The 22,615-nt window shown below is 44.4% G+C and overlaps 1 protein-coding gene across 3 annotated transcripts in view; it reads right to left on the bottom strand.

Moving 5' to 3' along the window:
- Positions 1-22,615, bottom strand: part of tbc1d22a (TBC1 domain family, member 22a) — a 135,657-nt gene that overhangs the window by 54,152 nt on the left and 58,890 nt on the right. For all 3 annotated transcript variants that reach the window (XM_084573231.1, XM_084573230.1, XM_084573232.1), the window contains exon 10: positions 7,734-7,840. In XM_084573231.1, coding sequence (XP_084429357.1) covers positions 7,734-7,840 — 107 coding nt within the window. The remainder of the gene's footprint in view (positions 1-7,733; positions 7,841-22,615) is intronic.

Raw genomic sequence — 22,615 nt, 5'->3', positions numbered from 1 at the left:
CGAAATGACATGGAAATGCATGTTAATCCAAACCGCACAGTGTTAAGATATTTTGGTGGAGAAAAATAACTAGAGGCACTAGAGGAAAGTCTGGGAGGACAGGTTGACCAGCCAACCATGGCATCCTTGAAGTCATGCCTCTAGCATGTCTTTGGACTCATCTACCAAAAAAAATAAATAAAATCTGGCACTTTCTCAGCTTTACTAATCACTTGAGAGTGAGAAGTGAGAAAAAAAAAAAAAAAGACTTCTTGTACAACTGCTTGCATTTCAAGTTTGGATGCTTCTTTTTGATATGGGAAAAAAGAATTCTCTATAGTACCATACTGCTAAAGGTAAAGTATCAGTTTTATTACTGGGACAGAAGGTCTAGTACAATATAGAAGACTGGTCAAAACACTACAGGACACCCTCAGAAGGCCAATGTCCATTCTGTGATGAGTCACAACTGTTTTGGAGGCACAAGGGAGACCTACACAATATGCCTGATCGGTGTTTATATGTGTTTTCCCTACATGTATATCTGATACACAGATACATTGGGGGCTGGGTGACGGTGAAAGAGATGAGAGGCTGATGAAGCCTATTAGAAACCTAATTACCTATACGCATCGCCAAGACATCCTGTATTCTCAAGCTGGAGAAACTAGGTTTCTCTAATTACCTGAACCAATTACGAAGAACGTGCTTCTTATATATACGCCATTTGAAAAATCAGGTCAGTGGAGAAAGCAAGCCGTAACCTGGCAACTCAAGTGAATGTAAATGCATGTACTGCTACCCAAGTGCATGTTTCTAGCACAATTAGATCAGAGCTGAACACAGAAACAGAACATTGCTTTCAATATAAAGGAACATCTTATTGCATGAAGTACAGGTGCAGTCAGCTAAAAGTACAGAGACTAGTCTACGTTATGATCACTCACTGATGAAGAGAACAATGATTATTATTTCTTAATAACACCACATGTCCATGCAGTGCTCTCTTTGAGCAGTGGAGACTATCTACTAACAGCAGAAGGGTCGACCTATGGAGCAGTAACAAGGTGTTGGGGGATGTGCTCGATCAAGTCAGATTTGCAGAGGCTTCGGTCATAATGTTTTGGCTCTTCAGTATACTTTGAGACTGCCTCAGTGCAGAAGCTGGGCTATATAAAGAAACCTAACCAGCCTTACATGACCACCGATGTAATCAACAGCACTTGCCGACCTGCTGCCAAGGTTCTTATCCAGCATAACAGGACACACTCATTTCTTTCTGCCATTCATATTCCATCAATGTATCCATCCATCCATCCTTCCTCTGCCTGATTTTCCAGGCTCAGCCTTTATCCTCACCTCTTTTCTCCAGCAGCTGTTACTGCCCCCATATTCAGTGACCTGCATGTAAGCTATCTTAGTAAACATGATGCTGCTTAACCTGCCGTAGAATGAGGGATCCACAGGATAAGTATGTATAACTTCAGTTAGACATGGAAGTGTGGGTGTTAAGTCAAAGTTGTTCCCCAACACTGGCTAAATACACAAAACACAGGCAGTACAAACACGTATACAAACATACTGTCAAGCGTCACACACGCAGAACACACCAGCTGGCGGATCACTCCTTCTGTGTGCGCGTGGGAAGCGGATTGAGTGACAGCCCGAGGTGACAGTAGGGGGACCCTTGGGGAAACCGGAACAGGACATGGCGTCTGGTTTGGTCTGGCTGCCGTCTGCTAAACGTCGTTCCTCGGACCCCTGTTCCCACTCTAGGGAGACCCCGTCTTTGGCGGGCGTCGCGAAAAACAGATGGTTGCCTTGACAATGAGTGGACAGATTCAGACTGGCTCACGCTCCAAGGATGGGGCTGGAGGTAGCTCAGACGTGCGGCGGCAAAAGAGGGAGTTGTTGACCGTGTAATCTTTGTGGATTTTACATTAATTAAATGCTGTTCGGTGATTCTGTTGGCTACCTAGCTGCAGAAGGTTCACGTATATGGGGTTGGTGGCACCTATGTGACGGTTTGGTAGTTCAGTCCTGACAAGTTCAACTCTGAAGTACAGACAGGAGGATGCGGTACGCTCATTCTGTAATTGGAACTATAGCGTACCTGTCCCAAGCTACCTTCTGACGGGTCCTCCACAAAACGGACGAAGCAAGAGCACATCCAGGCATTCTGACTGCATTTGGTCAAACGCGAACTTTGAATTGGAGCAGTAGTTTGGCAACGAGTGATGATGCTTCACAAGTGAAATTGAGAAGCGCCCTTTGTGAAATCGTCAGTCCGTTAAACTTAGCTGTCACCAGCAGACAGATAACTTCTGACTGATTTATTATGGTCACTTACTGCGCACAGACTGTGATTTTGAGCGGTAATGTCTCCACAGACACACTCTTCTGAATATTGTAACTGGAAGGACTTTCCTATAATTTCCTCAGTGGATCAGAGGCTCAGTCACCATTTTGTTATGTTATTTGGTGACAGGTAGCAGCTTAACAGACATTCACGAAAAGAAAATTCAAGACTGCCACTAAGAGTACCTGACAAGCTGTACCTATTTCAGTACATAAAATAGTACTGAAACTGCTGGCACTTGTTATTCCTGTTGGGTCATTGGTGAAAATATGTAAGAAACTTTCACCACTCTATAAACCAGAGTAACTCTAATGTCAAATTAAACGTAACAAACCTACGGCTGATGAATAAACTGAGCATTTCCTAACAAGTCTGTATCACGCCACGAAGTAGTAAGTCAAACCATGACAGTGTAACCAAAAGAGGGTCACAGACATTTTCATGTTGGCGCCCCCATTTGTCAAGACCACTGTTGAAATATAATAAGTTCAGCTCCCAAGGCAAAATTAAATTTCTCAAACTTAGGTCCTGGGCTGGAAAAATACATTTAAGAGCCCCTGCTGTAAAAAGCATATCTGCAGAATTAGCATATAAGGCAGGTTTTCATCTGCTGCCTTTAAAACTGAGAGCCCTCGGGGGCGTGCTGGCGGAATAATGGACTTTTCAAACTTTTTGACTTCATTTCCCTCCCTGGGCACGGCAGGTAAGCTCGCTGGCTGCGCAACGGAAGGCACATAGCCGCTGCACAGCGAGCCCAACAGCTCGGAGGTGTTTATATCGCGGCGAATGTGACAAAGATTAAATTACTAAAGCTTTGAATGACTGTTTTTATTGCAGGCATTAATAATATATCATGGTCAGGGATTAACAAGACGCGTTTAAATCAACAACGCGATCTTGGGCAGAGATGACAGTTTCATTTAAATTCATTGGAACGGCAGATGTGGAACCATTTTAACAAGTTAAATTAGTAAAGTTAGCCGGAGGCGCTGTCCAATTTAGCACAGTACAAGACTAATTGGTTGCTGCAGAGACTAGGGCAACATGGGGGTCAACTTAACAGAGTTGTGACTCAAATGGGTAAATGTACTGATCTGTAGGAACCCCATTTATTTATTTTTTTAAGTTCATTTATTTTTCATCAAACCGTCACTGAAATATATTACATTTCTGAAGAATTATGATGGCTGATGTTTAATAGATCATATGCCTGAATAACTATGAGCCTTCATAAACACTGTCCCATTTGAAGATGACTAATGTGCGCCCGTGTAGTCAAGTAGCTCAGGTTTTTCAGCCATGTTTTTTGATCATTCAGACCTAAAAGGAGCAAATGTGAGCTGCTCGTTTGATGTGTAAATGGACTGTGGAGGGCTGTGCGCTGTTATTTTGCTGTAAACCGGCACGTACACAAGCTCTTGTCCATTTAACAGTGTCTCAAAGGTCACGCCAGATCAGATGAATGTCCATCTTCATTCATTCACCAATGAGACTGTCACTCACCGTCCCCTAAAGCAACATGTGTGCAGTCCTTGCTATAATTTCACTCACAGCAATCACGTTGCTTTTATAGTCCCCGGTCATTAAAGGGGACATTTTAGCACTCCACGACTGTGAAGACTAACAAGAGAAGTCATGTTCCTCACGAAATAAATCACCCAGTTAGTCTGATTTTGTCAACAGATATTAGAACCCGCCTGGATCTCTCTAACCTATCTTTCAACCCAGCTTGCTCTTCAGAGGAGGGGGCTGCGGCGGTGCCAATTAAAGCAGCAGCTCATTAGGGGAGCGGCTTAACCGAATTGACAGCCAAAACAGCCCCGTACACTTTTAGGTGAGAGAGAAGTATAGTGGCGAAGCACTAAAACAGGAGCTAATGGCCAATTTACTGTATTAAAAGATAAGGAAAAAACTTTATTTTTTTCCCACTGTACACCAGGTAATTATATAAAACTGCAAGAAAAGCACACCAGCTGTGGTTCATGGATGGATGGGAGGAGGTAAATTTCTCTTCATGGAATTTCCCAACCATTTAGAGGCTTTCAGACATCCTACTTAAAAGTTTGTTCTGCATTGTTTAAGTCTTTAAATATTTTACACCGCTTCAAAAAAGAGTGGACGCCAGCAAGGTGCTTAAACGGCAACGCACAAATGTAATTGCGCAGCAGACAGACCCCGACTTCCACCGCTAACCCCCGGCCACCCATTCCTCGCGCCCTCGGTTGAGTGTAATAGTGGATAGTGGATGTGAGAGGGTTTGAGACGAGGTCAGAGCAAGGATCGCCAACTAATTATGGTGCCGAGGCACTCAGCCTCCGTCAGATTGTTTAGAAAGCATCAGTGGTGGGGTGGGGGTGGGGGTGGGAGGGGTTTCCCTGGTGCATTGCACATAATTAGTTTGGAGACAAGGTCACAAACAAACACAAGCACGGAGACAAAACAAAAAAAAACAACACCCACACACATACAAAAGCATGCGCAGAGACACAGTCCATTCTTCTCTCTTACTTCCTCTGCTCTTGGGCTCCCCTTTCTTTCTGTCTTGCTCTCTCAGGGCCAACAAGGCACAGCGTCTATTAATTTCCTGAATGAACAGCCGACCAACTGATGGTTATTTATGGGTGTTCACGTTTTACACATGCTCCTTGCTACTAACTACCTTTGGCTACGTTCGGCTAGGCACTATTAAGTACATTCTTAAAGACATAACATTACGATGACCTGGTCATAACCTCTGCTGATTATCTGGTTATCACAGCACCTCTAAGTGGGTGAGGTATTTAGGCTGAAACGAAGAGATATTGCCCTCAAAGTTGATCTCTTAGAAGAAGGTAAAATGGGTAGGTTGAAGGATTTAAGCAACTTTGACAAAGGCCAATATTTTGATGGCCAGAGGACTGGGTCAGAGTATCTCCTAACCTGCAGTTCTTATGGGATGTGAGCAACAGTCGTGGGCGGCCAAGGCTCATTGATGCACACGGGGAGCGAAAGCTGGCCAGTGTGGTCCAATCCAACGGACGAGCTACTGTAGCTTAAACGCTGGTTCTGCTTTGTACTGGGCTGCTTAGCTGCAAACCAGTCAGGGCGTCTGTATAGACCCCCGCCTGCTCCCGAAAGTGCGACAATCAGGACTGGACCACGACACAACAATTGGATGGCTGGGTGCCGTCACTTAGCCTGGGAACACATGGGATCAGGAAGCAAGGAACACCATCTTCCTGTTGCCATGGGGGTGTGATTGGTCTGCGACAATCTTCAGGTTTTCCAGAAGGACATTACATTGTTAGAAGATCATCAGTCTTAGTCACTTCCCTAGGTGGTGTTTGTTTTTTTGGTTGTGGCTGATCTATTAAAGAACATAAATGTAGAGAAACCATGTTGCTCTCTTTTGTCCCTACCAAGCTTCCGGATGTTTCTTTTACCCTTAAAACACTCATTTCCATACAACAATAACCATATTGGCTAATCGATACATTTAAAGACTAACTGCGGTGGCTATTCTCCTAAGTGTTACTTTAGATTAAGGTCATTGACCCGACTGGGGAGACTTGGCAGGTGTTTCTTAAGCACTGCCAGGAAGCAATGACTAGAGTAGCTGTGCTAAAACATGCAAAACATGACCACAGAGACAACCTGTTACATCCAGGCAATAAACCCAGCTTTGGTATTATCCGTATCTCAGGAAAAATTACAATGTGGCAAACATGTTGCCATTTATGACTTTTTTTCGACACCACAATTGCAAATGCTAAAAAACTGCTGCCTCAGAACGTAATGCCACCACAGAACGAACAGAGGCAGAAAATCGAGGACACTAAGTAACAGCGGTGCTGTTGAGGGCAAATCCACCACAAGCCCGGGCAGGCACGTTTGGAATTGACAGATGGCTCAACCATGACCGCTGAGAGTGAGGTCGATTAAGAGAGCTGGTGGGCAAAAAGGCTTCGGGAAAGAAATGATGAAACAAAATGAAGTTTGGTCTCGCGGCCTGTATGCAATTATCTGCTCTCCAGACGCTCGGGCCTGCTTTAGAATATGCAAGACAATCACATTTCTGAAAGCCGCGTAGAAAAGCTGTTGCATACATATTGCTTACACAAGAGGTCCTGCTGGCTTTGTAACATACAGGGATGTAAGACCACTTCAATGCTGCGCATAAAACTTGGTTATCTGTTATTTCATGCACACACTGAAGAGGATTTGGAGCGAGTCATGGCATAAATGTGGGCCTCTGTGGTGGAAAGACACAATTAATTTTGAAAGTTGTGGTCTATAACTAGTGAAAACTGAGAACAAGGGTTATTAAGTGGGATTTATGGCCTGTCCTAACAGCATGTCGGATGGTCAGATAGCGTCGTAAACCCCGTCCCCCCACACCCTCCCACCGTCAGATACCTGGCGCTTGTGTCGTCCATTATCTGTCCCTTTCCAAAACAGACAATCCAACATCCACACACACTCCGCACTGTGATTAGCCAGCGATATGGATGTGACAGAGGAGCCGAGCTTGTACTTTGCTTTCTAGCACACTTGTTTCTGTTGCTAGTCTGCTGCTTGTGGTATTTTTCATGTGTAGGTTGGCTGAAAGGTGCATATTGATCCCCATCTAAAAGAACAGGAATTTGGAACTAACCAAAAAAGTAGTTCTATGCAGATGATAGCTGATTATATCAGCCATATTCAGCAATGTTGTCAAGTGTAAGGTGAGAATTTGAGTTTGGCCACTAACGGTTGTTAGAGAACCACTCATTGTACAAAAGAAACAGGACAAGACCCAAGTTAATTTGAACAAAGTGAGTATTTCATTGTTAACACACCTTGGTTATGTGAATTTCAAGTAGGCACCAACCAAAAATGATCCTTATAAAGTCCTAAACTCCCCGCCAGTCATTAAGAACTGAAGATGGCACTTTTAATATTGGTGAAATGTCTTCAAGACTCCAGATGCCTTTGCTTTAGCTTCGTTTGTTTTGGACATATCAAGCATGACTCGGATGACTGAGAATCTTGTAGTATATCCAGAAAGAAGAATGAGACTATAAAACAGAGTTTTTCATCAGTGTGAACGGAGACTTCACACTGATGTGAGCTCTGTGATTTCTAGTTATGAAGCTGCGGAAGTTGTGTGAAGCGTGTGGATTCTGATTTATTCAGCCTGTCCCCGCCAGGAGGCCAACCCAAGCTAGCCAGCTGTCTCCGTACATTAGTGTGATGTCTCGTCAACACGACAGTGCAGACAGGCTTTCACTTCCTTTCCATCTCAGCTCAAAGTGATGACGAAGTCTCCCCCTATTTTCATATAATCTGGATATGTGTATTGATCCGATTCTGGACAAATCAAATCTTGCGGTTTGCTCTCGGACAAGCTGCGTCTTGTTAACACAGACATGCTTACCTGGATGCCGTCCAGCAGTTTGCTCATGCACCAGAAGCTGTCAGCCTCGATGTTCCTCAGAGCCTCTTCCTGGAGACTGGACACGTCAAAGTTCTCCACTTCCTCCTCTAGAGAAGAGAAAATGAGAGTGACAGAGAGTGAGGAATATCCAGCGCAGTAGGTGGAAAGGAGAGAGACAGGTGAAAGAAAATAGGAATTAGAGTTAAAGGGGGACATATTGAGGTCACTTCCAGCTCTGTATTTTCAGTCTGGGACTCCACTCTGCATCTATCAGAAACAAGGAGTTTTTGCTCTTTTCTCTTTAAGACCTGCTCCCTAAAAGTGAGCTTGCGTCTGACTGGCCAACTTCCGGGCAACCTTTCGAGGGGCTGGGAGCTGCTGTACTGCCTCACTTTGTAGGCGTGCTTTGTCTGCGGCACATGTAAAGAAATCGGTGATGTGCTGACGTCAGCGTGTTACAAAAGTAGTGAAAACATCAGCCCGAAGCCTGAGCTTTTGTCTCACAGGGATTACTTTTAAAAATGTGTCCCTCGTTATTTAAAAACATGTACCATGAATATCCATTACAGTCACATTACATATTCTGTGTCTGGCTAAAAAAAACACAACAGTTCCGCTTAAAAGTAAAGACAGCAGAGAAAGGAGAATGGAGGAGAGCGATATAGAGAGCCATTCAAGGCTCCCAGCACAGCAGGGGGCTGAGTCATAAGCCCACCATTCAGAGAGGGGAACAAGAAAGTCACAAGTGCAAGGGAAGGACACATTCAATGAGGAGAGTGGGAGAAAGGGAAGAGGTAAGGGGGTGGCTTATGAAAGAGATGTATGGAAAGGAACGAAGACGCTGACAGACTGGAGCGCAGGAATAATAAAGAGGAGGGTGAAGCAGTGAAGACGGCGTGGCAGCACGTGGGAAGACAGTAAATGATTATCAGCTTTTTAAAACGGCACTTCAACCTTTTATATTGTGGAAAAAGTCACAGTCTTTCCAAACGAAGCATAACGTGTTCTTTTTGTATCGCAGACAAAGGAAAAATAAAAGAAATTGTGCAACTTTGGTTCTCTGTTTGAACTAGGTGGAGTTAAGTTACTAGTCAAAAATCATGTCCCAACTTTAAGAGTTCCCTTCATTTTTCTATTACAGCTTTTTACTTTAATACTTGTTTATATGATCATATATCTTTGTTTGTCAGACAATACTCTGGGAAATGGAACGATATGATACGCTAAGAAATGATACGATACGATACGATACGATACGCTAGGAAACGATACGATGAGCTAGGAAACGATACGCTAGGAAACGATACGATGAGCTAGGAAACGATACGATACGATGCGCTAGGAAACTATACGCTAGAAAACGAAACGATACGCTAGGAAACGATACGATGAGCTAGGAAACGATACGATGCGATGCGCTAGGAAACGATACGCTAGAAAACGAAACGATACGCTAGGAAACGATACGATGAGCTAGGAAACGATACGATGCGATGCGCTAGGAAACGATACGATACGATGCAATATGACTTTTAATGTGATTCGTAAGTTGCTATTAAAATAAGTACAACGAAGCTGAGAAGAGTGAGGTGAAGGATAAAGAGCCTGCAAAGACGTAGAGCAGAATTAGGTTTGGACATCTCCTTAAACACACTGCAGACCGAACAAAAGGAACTATTTCCAAGCTGCGAGCACACCGAGTCCCCCAGTCATCTCCGGCGGGTGACTTCAACGATGGGTGTCATCAGATGTCATTAACGGCAGCAGTGTGTGACGGACTGCAGGGGCTCTTGACAGGCTTCTGACAAGCCACTGACAGCCAGTGGAGAGGAGATGGGACGAGACTGATTAACAATGATCTAGAGAAAGAGAGAGAGAGAGAGAGAGAGAGAGAGAGAGAAAGAGAGGGAGCCGGAGCCAGAGATGAAAAAGAGCAAAGATAAAGTGTGTGTGCTTCTCTGGTGTGGTCATATTGCCAAAAAAATTGTGTATGCATTTGTGTGAGTTCCCAATAAACGCTCGCACATACATACAGGACCTGGCAGCTCTGCTTGGTATCCTTGGCAACCCCAGTGGAATGTTGTCAAGGTTGTAATGAGCATGCTCGGCCTGACAGACAGACGGACAGGGAGCTGACAGCGGGCCATGACTACGGAGCTACTAACAACTAGGCTGTATGTTCGTGTGCGTGTGCGTGTGTGTGTCTGTGTCTGTGTGTGCGCCCTCGTCACTGTCTCGTCCGCTCAAAGTCACGTAAGAACGGACAAAATCTGGAGAGAGAGAGGCTACAATCCCTTCATTTCAGCGAGGCCCTTTCATCCCATCACACCAGGACAGATCAACGAGTCCAGACGTACGAAAAATCTAATTTTGTTCGCATGGCTACCAGATCTTTAATACCAGATACGGAGGTGGTCAGGAGGCGCATTGTGATTAGATGTCAGCATACTTCATTCTCGAACCGCAGTACAAAAAGAGAAAAATGTAATACAGCCGCAGGCCACACACAACAGCCATTATTTGTGCAAACACACGGAGATATAATCTCGCGAAATCCAATTTTTGGAATGAGATCTAAAAAAATAAAAATCAGTTAGCATTGAGAAGTGTAAACATATCCAGAGAGGAAGAGGTCACCCACCAAGAAAATATTACGAGTCGGAGACAGCTGATGGGATGAAAACTCATAATATTTCTCCTCGGCTTAAATTGAGGCCACGGAAGAAGTCAACTACAATCAACCAGACCTAAATGTAGTGCTGGAGCAGCTGTTATCGCAGCGCAGGAACAAAAGCAGCCACCATCTGATCAATTTAGAGTCACTATTTAATTTGATAGCTCCTCTGTGGTGATGCGGAGGACAGTGACGTCGCATGAATGCGGGCCTCTCTGTGGGATGCAGCAGCTCTGAGCACCGGCCAGGGCGTTAAATCTGCAGTTGAAAAGATTAATTGTGAACAGGCTGACCGGCAATTCGCGTGGTGTCGTTGCTGATTAACAAGGTGGTTAAAGTGCCACTGCTTTGGCGTTTAGGGAGACCCTGAGTATCCCAAAGTCTCAAATCAGTCTTCTGCCGCGGCTGAGACCTTGCTGTCGGGCCGAGTTCCAATCCCAGGCCTTGACTCAGGAGCAGATTAGAAGGGACGGCTTCCAAGAGTCTAGTGGTTGCACTGGAATTGGGCATAGCTCATCAGAATAACAAGGACACACAAGAGGAAGGGCTAAAAGGAGGAGAGGCCATGTAGTGGCATGGTCTTCTAGACTCAGGACGGCTTGGATTCCAAGGCAACACTGCCCCCTGTGGTCGCTGGTGGAATTGAAGCTCACAACAACTGCAGCCTTTAGACGGATGAAAGTCTTAAAACAGTCCACGCGCTGGTCATTAGTCATTTTCATGGTCAGGCAGTCCACACAGCTTTTTATTCTCTGTTTAAAGAATTAAATAATCAAAGCCGTGTGTTGAATGTCTGAAGATTTAACAACCTGTAGATGACTCATTTGATCCGCCAACATACTAGCAAGAGTTTTGGCAACATAAAAAACACCCCCCCTCACTAAAAAGGGACCATTAGGCCACCTTTAACAGTCAACCGACTTCTTGCAACAGCTGACCTGCTATGAAAGGAAGGAATTGCTAATTACTTTCATAGGATGCATGCCTCAGTGAAAATTCCTTGTGGAAAGTCTCTTGGTGATTACGTTTGGAGCTCTGCCTCCGCACTAAGGACCAGCTGACAATACATGTCTGGGACATGATCCGTGTCTCTGAAGAAATGCTTCACAAATAAGAACCTGGGGAATTTCTGGAAGTTCAGGCCTCAGCGAACTTCACATCAGTGAACGGGAGTCTCTTCGGCTTCACTTCAGTGAGAGATGCGCCTCCATAATAATCTTTTGCCAAATAACATTCTCGAGCTCTTCAGAGGAAGAGCGTCGGCTGTGAAAAGAGCAGGTCTGACATTCACCTTGGTAGGAGAGGAGAACTTATTTGACGCAGCCAAGTCTGCGAGACACAGACACAGAGTACACAGATGAGAAGGTCTCTGAAAAGTGGCATTTTGTGATCAAACTGGCAGAACGGCGCGGCGCGCAAGGATCACGGGTTTTAGAGGCCTAGCCAAGGAGCACGCACACAGGACTGAGTGCACACACACACACACACACACAGCGGCAAACGAACACAACAAAAAACAGATTACAGAGAAGTAGATGAAAAGAGGAATAATTACAGAGCCTCTTGGTTTGAACGGTGCACAAAAAAAAAAAAAGAAAACAAGGGAAGGAAATGTTTTATTCAGAAATCGAAACTTGCTCGATGAACTCAAATTTGAGGTTTTGTCTGGTTTCTCCCACTGAATCCTTCGTTCTCTATCTCATCTTTCTTCCTGTAGTCTCCTTCCAGCTCTCATAATACACTCATTTGACAACTCCTCTGTTGCCACCCTCCCTCTTCTAGCTGTTCTCTTCCTCACCTCACTTCCTATTGGCCACAGAGCCAGCTTCCTGCCAGGCCCCGGGGCTCGTTTCCTGTTTGTCCTGGCGCAGGGGGCAACTTGTCCAGCGAGACCAACTGCTTGGTCGCTGCCAGCTGTGAGCACTTGGCACAGCTTGGCACGCGGAGCCGGGTTACACCTCCAGAGACCGAGATCGGGCACCTACATGCACGGGCGCGCGCACGCACACGCCCGCGCCGGCGCTGCCATCTGCCCTCTACAACTGCGGGCCACAAGGTAATGTGATGTAAGATGATAAACGAGCTGGTTTAGCCTGATGTAATCATAAAGTGCGCGCGCCGAGTGCGTGAGAGAGCCGGTGCAGACGGCAACTGGCAATAAAAAACAGTCCCCGTTTGACAACCTTCTGTTGGTTCAGATTAATCACGCGCAAACCCGAGTCGCCGACCACCAAAGAGAGATGGCACCGATCGGCTGTAACCGGATTTCGGCACCCAAAAGCTCGCAAGATCACATGAAGCGGCGTAGTCATTACTTACAATTTACAGCGGCGGTCGAGGTTAAATCTAATGAATCTAATGACTTACAATTTGGGTGCCGAAACCAAACATGTCGCAATCCACTTTTCACCTTCAGAATGACACCCCAGCGACACAGCTGAAGGCCTGACACTTAAAAAAGAGACCACGCGTTAGCTGAAAGCTAAACCTGCAATACTTCAAAGCCCCTGCACCTCTGACACCACCACCCCTCCCCCAACTCTCACTTAGGCTGAGGCAACCAAAAAAAAACAAAAAACAAGGTGATTTCCTCTCGGTGGCGTAATTAGCGCGATAACACCGTTGTTAATGAGAACAGAACATTTTTCCAGAGAGGTGGCGTTGATACTGTTGGATAATTAAGAAGAGAGTCAATCCGGCAAAGCTGATGCTGCCGAGCAGACGCACACGCGAACGGGTAAAATCACAGGAGATGAGGGTGCGATGACAATAGAAGGAAGGTGGTGTTTGACACGAGATGTGACGATATGAAAATCCACAGCTGGCGGTGGAGGAAGCAGGAACGCGCGTCTCTTCAGGAGGTAGAAAGGGTAGAAGAGACGTGAGGCGATTATCGCTCAATAATCCTGACGTGAGCCCTTTGTTTCTGCGAATTTATGGTTTTATGAGGCTAAGAATTCATTTGATAGTTCTTTGAAGTTACAAGGTTTTTCTTCAAAGTAAACCACTCAGCGCACTCGCTAAAAGCACTGAACTTCAGCCCCGCCGATGATAAGGAGCGCTTTAGGCAATAAAAACCACACAATCACTCCAACAATGTTCTCATCTCACACTATCTGCACCATAAGCCGTGTGTCCATACATCAAGCAGCAGGCCCCCAAAGCTGTTGGCATGATAATCCAAGTCTTTGACATCAAATGGAGTACAGCTATTAATACCATATCTGCCTATGCGCAGACACATAATGATCCACTCGCCCCGAGGTAAGATGGTGTCTTGTATGAGGAAGCTTAACGTGTTTAATTTTGAATAAGGCCACTGCATCGCATTAACGGTTGCCGATATCTCAGCGCGCGCTACGGGCCCTCCCCGTCAGCAGCCCCCTTCACGCCGGCCTGCGGGGCATTTGCACAGCGCAGATGTGCGCGAGAGCGTGAGTCAACATGTGCGCAGCTGGTGACATACTCTACAGTCGTGTAACCATGGCAATGCCAGGGAGATGCAACACTGGCTTTCGGTTTGTTTGTGTTTTTCTCCGCGGCGTTCTGATTCCACAGTGATGACATAAAGAAGGGGGGGGGAGAGGGCGCCGGAGATCAATGCTACAAATCAGGAGCTGGACGACGAGGTGGTTTCTTATAAGTCCCATTATTTATACACACTGTATATACAGCAAGGACAGCGAAGGCAGGTTTTCCAAAATCTATAAACTGTAAAAGGTGAGTGGAGAAATAAGGGGCACAATTTTTTCTCCTTAAACAGTCTTTATGGGATTGCTCTGCCATTGTATAAATCTTTGCTCTAGTGTGAAACAGTAAGTTTAATGATCAGTCATTTAGTGTAAAATGAGAGCGCTGATCATTTAAAGGCACACTCTACCAATTTCGAGGCTGTGACACATCAAGCCAGGGGTCGGTCGTTTGGATACCCGTCCTACAATTAAACATGTTGAATCAGGCATGGAGCAAGTCGGTTAGAGAGATCACTGACTAAGCCCAAGCTTAGTGAACCAGTGCACAAGAAGAGAAGCACAACAACAAAGTTCCGAGAGCACGGACAGAGTTTTTTTTCATCTTCTTCTAATGTGAAACATTAAAATACAAGGACTACCTCCACAAAGACATGATCATCTAGATTCATCATGAATAAAAGCTTGTAGATCTTCCTAGCCTCCCAGCTAAATGTGGTTACTATTCCGGTTTCCCCATTCGACTGACGAATTCAGACTGCTGCCACCTAGTGGTAAGGAGTTCTTTCCATTTCACTACAGCTGTCTCTTGGCTGTCGTCTTTTTGGGGCGTTCTTCGCCGGTAGTTCTTTGATTTCAGTTACAGGCGTCCGCACCACTATACATCAGTGCCACTTGGTTTCAAATTTTGACAAAATAATTCTGATTATGTCACCAGGGTATGTTTATGATTTTATAATCAGAAAGCCTACGTTACAAATTGTTGCAGGAGTTCCAAAAAGTTGTCATTTCAGTGCCAGACAGAATCTAATAGATGCTTTTAGGTTGCAGGGTTTTGAATCAATCCAGGAACTAAAAGGCAGCATCTGCAGCTTTGATTCTCACCATACTTCTGTTGATTTGTTTCTGACAACTTTCCTAAAATCACCACTGAAGAGCAACTCAAAAATCCTCTTTGAGTCATTAAATTCAGGTTCCACTTTTCAAATTTAAGTATTTCCAGCTGTTCTGTCTCATTATGGCTGTAAACTGTAAGTGTAAATGTCTCTCTTTTTGGGATTGTTAGTTATACGGAAAAAAACAAGCAACATGCGGAGATAATCTGGAGTTTGCACAACAAGCCTGTATGTAATGTCAGAAACTGCTGCACGTTTCAGCAGACTTCAGTCATAAAAATATGTAACTACGCAGAAATGTAACTACGCGTCACGGCGATGCAGACCGCAAGATCGTGATTGGTCCAGGAGAAACTCCCCTTGCTCTCGATGTCTTACAAGAAGTCAGAGGAGCAGAGAATCATCCTCACTGCTTGGTGAATCACTTTGTTTCATACTGCATATTTTTGCTATGAATAAAATAATAAAACGTGTCAGACAGCGTCCAAGGTTCCTGCATTCTCCATAGTACAAGCAAACAAAACACACAGTGCACCCAACAGATAAGATTTTCCAATTCGATCTACTATACCTGCAATCAAGGCACGCAGTATGTTTGTGTTGATGTGTACTGAAAGCCAAATGTGTACAGTCTCATTACAGTAACATAATTGTATGCGCTGAAAAGTGCCTCCGTATCATTTGCTGGAAAATAAAAATAAACGCTAATTTAATCCTATTCATGTCTTTAAAGTGTTTGTTTTGTATCTAGGTTACAGGCCACGTGTGATGTCTAACACCGGGATCCAAGTGCTCTTTAATGGAGCAGTGGGTCAGAAACTACTCGGCTTTTGTGACCAGGTGCTTTTATCAAAAACTGAACCGTATCAGTGCTTCACGGGGTTTTTATATAAGCACGGCAAAAGCCGCTTATACATCCTACATGGATTTCCTGAAATGACGGGGCTAAAATGTAGTATGTATGGTAAAAATGTGACCATTTCATAGGTTATTTTATACAGACTTCCTCCTTCTGCAAACATATTTAAAGATGTTGTAAAACGTCCAGTGCATTCGAGCCGCAGTAAATCTGCCGGCCTAATGCGTAAGACGCATTTGGGAACGGAGGGGAAGTTTCCTGAGATGTAAGCGAAGGATCAGTCCATTAAGTCATTAGTGTGTGTAATCTGTAGGCTTAGTTATGGGAAGAAGAAAAAAATAAATAAAACATTAAGGGGGCAGTAGCAAGGAGGCATTATGAATGACAGCAGATGCATTCAAACCCACAAGCAGCAGACATAAATCCAGAAAACTAAGGAGTGCAATCCTGTGCCGAGGTGTTCACAGATCCACGCGCAGACAGTGTCCAGATCCTCTGTGCGTGTTTCAAAGCGGCCGACGCATCCGTGCTTGCGTTTGTCTGTGTGTTTCCATGTGTACACGCGTGGTCATGACGCAACCCAAAACACTACACACCACCAGCGCGGCAGCACGGTAAGATGACTGTTTCAATTGCCTCCAATTGCATCAGGTCAAGCGGAACGCGTCTCGCTGGTGACAGAATGATAAAACAGATTTTTTTTTTCCCTCCACTTCTTCTTCTTTTCCAATCACACGGCTGACACGAGAAATGGAGACTCGGAGAGATCTGAAGCTCCTCGGCGAGGAGAGCTTCAATTTATGGCTTTTTATAGTCAAGTAATTAAGTTAATCTAAAAATATTCAATAACCCCTGCGATTATTCACAGAAGATAAATCATCCTGTGACAGAACTATTTCTCTGGATCATTTAGGAGCTCTATTGCTTTTTATCTGGAGCGATGAGTAGAATCTCTGGTAATGCGGGGAAATAAGATCAGGCCAGATGCAGATAAAAGCACAGCTATTGATTTTTTAGCTGCGTGCGTCCTAGCGCCGAGCGACGAGCGCGCTGGTCGTTTCCACACCGGAGGCCAAAACATGCAATTTCCACAACATACAATTAATACAACAAGCGTTTGCAAGCGGCTACCACGCGGCTTAATGAGCAATTCCAGGATAACCGCCATTTACCACCGTATTACGCTTTTGTAATTACATTTTCCGTTTCTACCTGTTCAGCATTCGAAAACAATTACCACATTTCTGCCCTGTTCTCCGTCACACGTTGCGGGAGACAATTGCGCAATTTGTTTTAAATGGCTAAAATGCTTCCTCCGTTTCTGCAGCCTCTGGGTAGAAACCTTATCCTCGTTCAGCTGAGTACGTCGCATTCAGAAAAGAAAAGAAAAGGAATAAAAGGACGCAAATTGAATCCAACATGAAACCTGTTCCCGGGGACACAAAAAAGGAAATGGAACTATTTAGACAGGACGTGACACGCTGTTATTTGTTAAATTAAGGCAGGAAACAGGGCCGTGCCGAATCAATTCTACTCCAACACATATTACTCATAATACACATAGGACATTTAAAATAAAATGCTGAGAATATTCACTCATCTCTTTCCATTTCATTAAATTTATTTATTTATTTATTTTTTTAAAACCTGTTTTGTTAAAGTATAACAGATTCTGAATATCTCAAGTCAGATTTTTAGCACACACACAGGAATGACTTTGAGTATGCCCAGTTTTATACCTGGCTGGACGTCGCCATCTTGACAAAGCCTGACTTCTTGTGATGGCACCCCCCTGCTACTGTCTTAATCATGTATATCTTTAACCCTTAAGCTCAGTTTATACTCCTGTAGCTGTTCTATGCGGAGCCTACGCCATAAGAGGCTACGCAGGTAAAAGCATGTATACCTGTGCTCTGGTGTGTCTGGGCCTTGTTCTCTATACACGCTGCAAAAACGTTAGACGACGGCCGAGCGGAACTGTTGAGGAATGTGGATCAACAATAGGTTTTGCTGAAATCACTGCCCCACAGAACGTAGAGAAAATATTGGAGTAGATGCTGTGTTGTTGGCTAAACAAGGGAGATTTTACTGTGTCACGTGAAAAAGGAAATGACCAATCACAGGTCTGCGTCGCCATGATGCATAGTTACATTTCTGGGGAGGTGCACATCAGGCTGAGGCGAGAGTAATAAAGCTTTAATTTTATTTAATTTAATAGTCGTGGGCCGTAGTTATGGCGTAGCTACGTAGGGTATGGCGTATAGTACGGAGCTACGCTGCAGTTATTGCGTAGAAGTGACTCTCGACTATAAATTACTACAATTTAAAGTTTTGAACAAAAAGGGTCATCCCTGTACAGCTGTCATTAAAGGGGAGATTAGGTACAGAAACAAAAAAAAAAAAACGTTTTGTATTAGGCTGATCCAGGTTTATTTCAGGTCATTTTATCATGGAGGTCTATAAGCGTTGACCTCAAGTGGTCATTTGAGGAACTGCAGTTTATTCCCCAATTTATTTTAGCCCAGGAAGTTGCCGTTTGGTTTACACATGACCCTTCTAGCAAAGTATCATCTTATTTAGATCAATCTATGTGTAAGTCGATTGTGACTTAGAAACTCACATGGAAAGCAATAATCTTTGTTTTTATTCTTGGTGAAAAAGTTGATCAGCTGATGAAAGAAAAAGCCATAATGAAGCATGTGGCTTAAAGAAAGAGGAAAAAACAGCAAATCTGTGTACAGCAACAATGCTACAGTTTGAGGTTTGACTGGCACTCTTTTAATTCTGTGTCCTTTGTTCTGCAATCACAGAAGGAAGAAGCGGCGCCATCTGCTCCCAAAATTATAGAGGTCATTTTTACTGTGGCCAGACACTATGTACACTGAGACATTTTTGAATCACAGAAGTAGCAGAACAAATTTTCATCAAATAACCAATCTAAGCTCCTGCTTAAGTTTCCAAGTACTTTTTCTCCATCATTCTATGCATTAGCTGCGCCCGCCATCATTTTTAGAAGCTTACAGGGCGCTGGAGCTTATCATAGCTAATATTGGCCAAGATGAAGGACACGTGCCGGACTGGTCGGCAGTTAATCAAAGGGCTTAAGACCTTAGAAAACGCACAAAGAATACTTAAAAAGCTGCTGAATGGGATACTGCGAAGTAGAAAATAGATGTAAAGTGGCAACCATCAAATATCAGGGAAAAAAAAGAAAAAGAAACACATTTCAGGGGAATGAAAGAGAGCCATTTATACAGAGAAAGGTGGAGACAGGCAGAGACGGAGGGTCAAAACCACGCGGTTGATTCAATTTCTGCCGGTCCAAATGCTATTACTTAACCTCAGAATCACGGTGATTGCGTTCTAAACCAAATGGATTCTCAGGCAATGCTCAAGCCAACAAGGAGACAAGGAGAGACGGCGTCGCAGAAAATTGAAGAACAAATCTCAAGACTGTCTGGAGGAAAGGAACGCCCGCACCGAGTCAATAATCTGGCCGAGTGATTAAAGCGGGAGAAATTAGAGAAAGCAAAAGTAGATGAGGAACAAAGTTGAAAAGACAGAGTTCTCGCTGGATGTCAGCAGCTGCGCTCGGGCAATCACTAAGCAGCTCATTAGAGCTAATAACAGACGTTAATCAGAGGGAGACTTAGAATGGAAGACTCGACCAACAGCGGCCAGACCGCGGGGAGAAAGAAGCCGATATTAGTTAACCGCCTACTGGCCAAGATCCACTCCACAGATTGCTCAATCTATAGACAGACAAAGAGGCAGATGGATGCAGAGCTGGAGAGGAGAGAAACGTCAACACCGACCGCGACTCTCAGCGGACGAGGAAACACTTTCACAATAAAAGCCTCGGATTTCCTGAGCAAAAATGCATGAATGAGAAATGTGACACGCTAGATCAAAGTCCATATACACTGATCAGGCATAACATTATGACCACTGACTTGAGAAGTAAATAACATTGACCATCTTGTGACAATTCAATGTTCTGCTGGGAAACTTCTGGACCTGGGATTCGTGTAGACCAGACCAGACACCCCCACCCCATAGCAATGACACTCCTTGATGGCAGCAGCCATCCCCAGCAGGATGCAGTCTGACACAGGCACAAAAACCGTTTAGGAACAACTCAGAAACACACGAAGAACAGCACAAGGTGTTGACCTGGCCTCCAAATTCACTAGATCCCAAACTGATCAAGTATCTGTGGGATGATCCACAGAGGCCCCTCCCCTCAACCCATGGGACCCAAAGGCCCCCACTAACAACATCCTGTTGCCAGACACCACAGGACACCCTCAGAAGGCCCATGTCAATTCTCTGATGAGTCACAACTGTTTTGGAGGCACAAGGGAGACCTACACAATATTAGGAAGGTGGTCATAATGTTATGCCTGATTGGTGTATTTCTTGTTTAAGACCAACAGTTCAAAAACCTCAAAACCTTTTATAAAGATGACCGACGTGTCACTTCCCTCCAGGCTACAACAGTAAAGCTAAAGTCAAAAACGTACAAATGAATTTTGCCATCAATCGACCGATAGAGCTGCAGCTCTGAATCACATTCAGTCCTGGACCTCAGTGCTCCAGAACTGGCCTTTTGTTTCTTTGACAGCACTTGCTGAGCCACACATTATATAAAAGGTGTGCTTTTACGTAATGACTGACACAGTATGGGTGAAGCTCCACGCCAGGGGACAAATCCCAGAAGAGAAATGCCTTTAAGAAAACCCTTATGCAAAAACTCAGGCTTCAGACATCTCTGAACAACAGATTCCCAACATTTTTACAACATCGGTACATCGGACATGCGTCATGGATCTCCAGGCCCGGCATGTCTATGAAGTCTGCTAAATATCTGTACGTTTGCTGTAGAGCCTAATCGAGTCGTATTATGGGAATTTAACACACTCCAGCCTTCAAGTAAACACCGATATGTCACACAATATGCTGGTAATGAGAGTAATATTTCCCAAACAGAGACATTCTGCTTTCATTTTTGCTGCTGCAGATGTTCGTGCTGTACATTCTCATATTTGGAAATCAGATTTAGGTTTGAAACGCGCAAATTAGTGGGATAAATTAGAATTTCTTAATAAGGACAGGAAATAAAAGGTACTTTGTGGGTTCACAGTTTGGAAATGGTAAAAAAAAAAGGAGCTCCATGACAAAGAGTTTCTGAAAGCCTGCCAATCTGAGTAAAGTGAGCTTTTAGGGAAGGAGACCTTAAAAGACACGAGCCAGAATGGCCTGTTCCGGGTTCAGCTGAGGGGCTGGATTACAGACAGTTTGTGAACTGTAAACCTTCACAAACTACACTGGAGAAATCCCAGAATAAAAAAAATACAAGGCTGGAAATAAGTCTAAAAGCTTCCTTTTTTGAGTAAAGCAAACTGCTGCTTACTGCAGGATATACCGCCCAAATATATAACCTGCCAACTCTAAAATTGAGGCAGAGCACAACAGTGACGTTCAGATGTCAGTTTCCGAAAAGAATAAAATCTTAATTTGCAGACACTGTCATTCAATTTTGTTTTCATTCAGTCTAACGAGACCGAACTCTTCACTTCATATATAAATATATATATATAAATATAAGGTATTGACTTCAGTCTGTGTGGGTTTGCATTTGTGGCAGCTCACCTCACCAGCCTGTGCCCTGTGTGTTTGTGTGTGCGTGCGTGGTGTTGCAACCCTGCGGGCATTTCATCACAGCTGACTGACAGTATGTTTCCATCTTCTCGGCTTTGTCCCTGGGTGCTCCACCTTGCCAGTCTATCTGCAATGCTGCGCGTACACACACACACACGTACACACACACACACAGCCGGCACGCAGTGACAATGCAGGGGCTGAGGGTGTGCGTGTACATGTGCAATTGGTCCACCGCCACATATTGACTTTCTTAAGAGACACCCGGCAGAGCTCTCTCTGTCTGTTCTCAAGCATTGTGTGAAAGTATGATCGCCATAATAAACACTCTCTAACAGTCTACCTGTGCTACTTAAGCAGTAATTAGGTTATAAATAATTTACCTAACTGACCAAACTCACACCAGGATCACCATCTAATGGTCTGGCTCTTCCTCGGAGCCCAAAAGGACAGTCCGCCGAGCGTTCCTAAATAATTGAGTGTGCATTGCTGATTTTTTTTAGCCTGACGAAATCCGCTTCTTGCTGGGACAATGGCGAAATGCATAATTTGAAAAGCAGGCGTGCTGCAAGTTAATCTCTCCCCTCTCTCCCGCTCCATCCAATTACTTTAAGAGAATTTCCCCTCACGTCGTAAAGCATGTCTCGCGGCTGTGCGGCCACGATAAACTTTCTAAAACAGTGTAAACTGTCAAAGAGAAAACGGGCGACGTAAAGCTCTTACTTCCTAAAAGCCGGCTGAAAATTGCGTGTATAATTCAAAAAAAATGTGGCCACTGACAGACACCGGTTGCTCTGCAGGCTCGTGCAGGGAGGGGACACGTTTCACTTTCGGTGGCTCTTTGAGAAAAAGCGTGTGCCCAGGGATCTGCGTCTTGATGTCTTTAAAAGGCTGGTTAAAACACACACAGCTGTATCAGAGTCTTCATCGTGCATCCTCCTCATCCCCCTCGGACCCTCAAAGACCCAAAGTACACGTCTCTGAAATCTTTGTGATTTTATATGCGGCTCCAGACACCTTATTTGTCCCTTTCAGTGTCTAAAGTTTTCTTTTCAGCCTCTTTTCTTTTTAGTAATTCATATTGCCATTTAGAGAGGAACCTC

The sequence above is a fragment of the Chelon labrosus genome, assembly GCF_963514085.1.
Source record: "Chelon labrosus genome assembly, chromosome: 23".
Taxonomy (NCBI): Eukaryota; Metazoa; Chordata; class Actinopteri; order Mugiliformes; family Mugilidae; genus Chelon; species Chelon labrosus.
The sequence above is the reverse complement of the archived record's forward strand: the minus strand, read 5'-3'. Positions and strand labels throughout refer to the sequence as shown.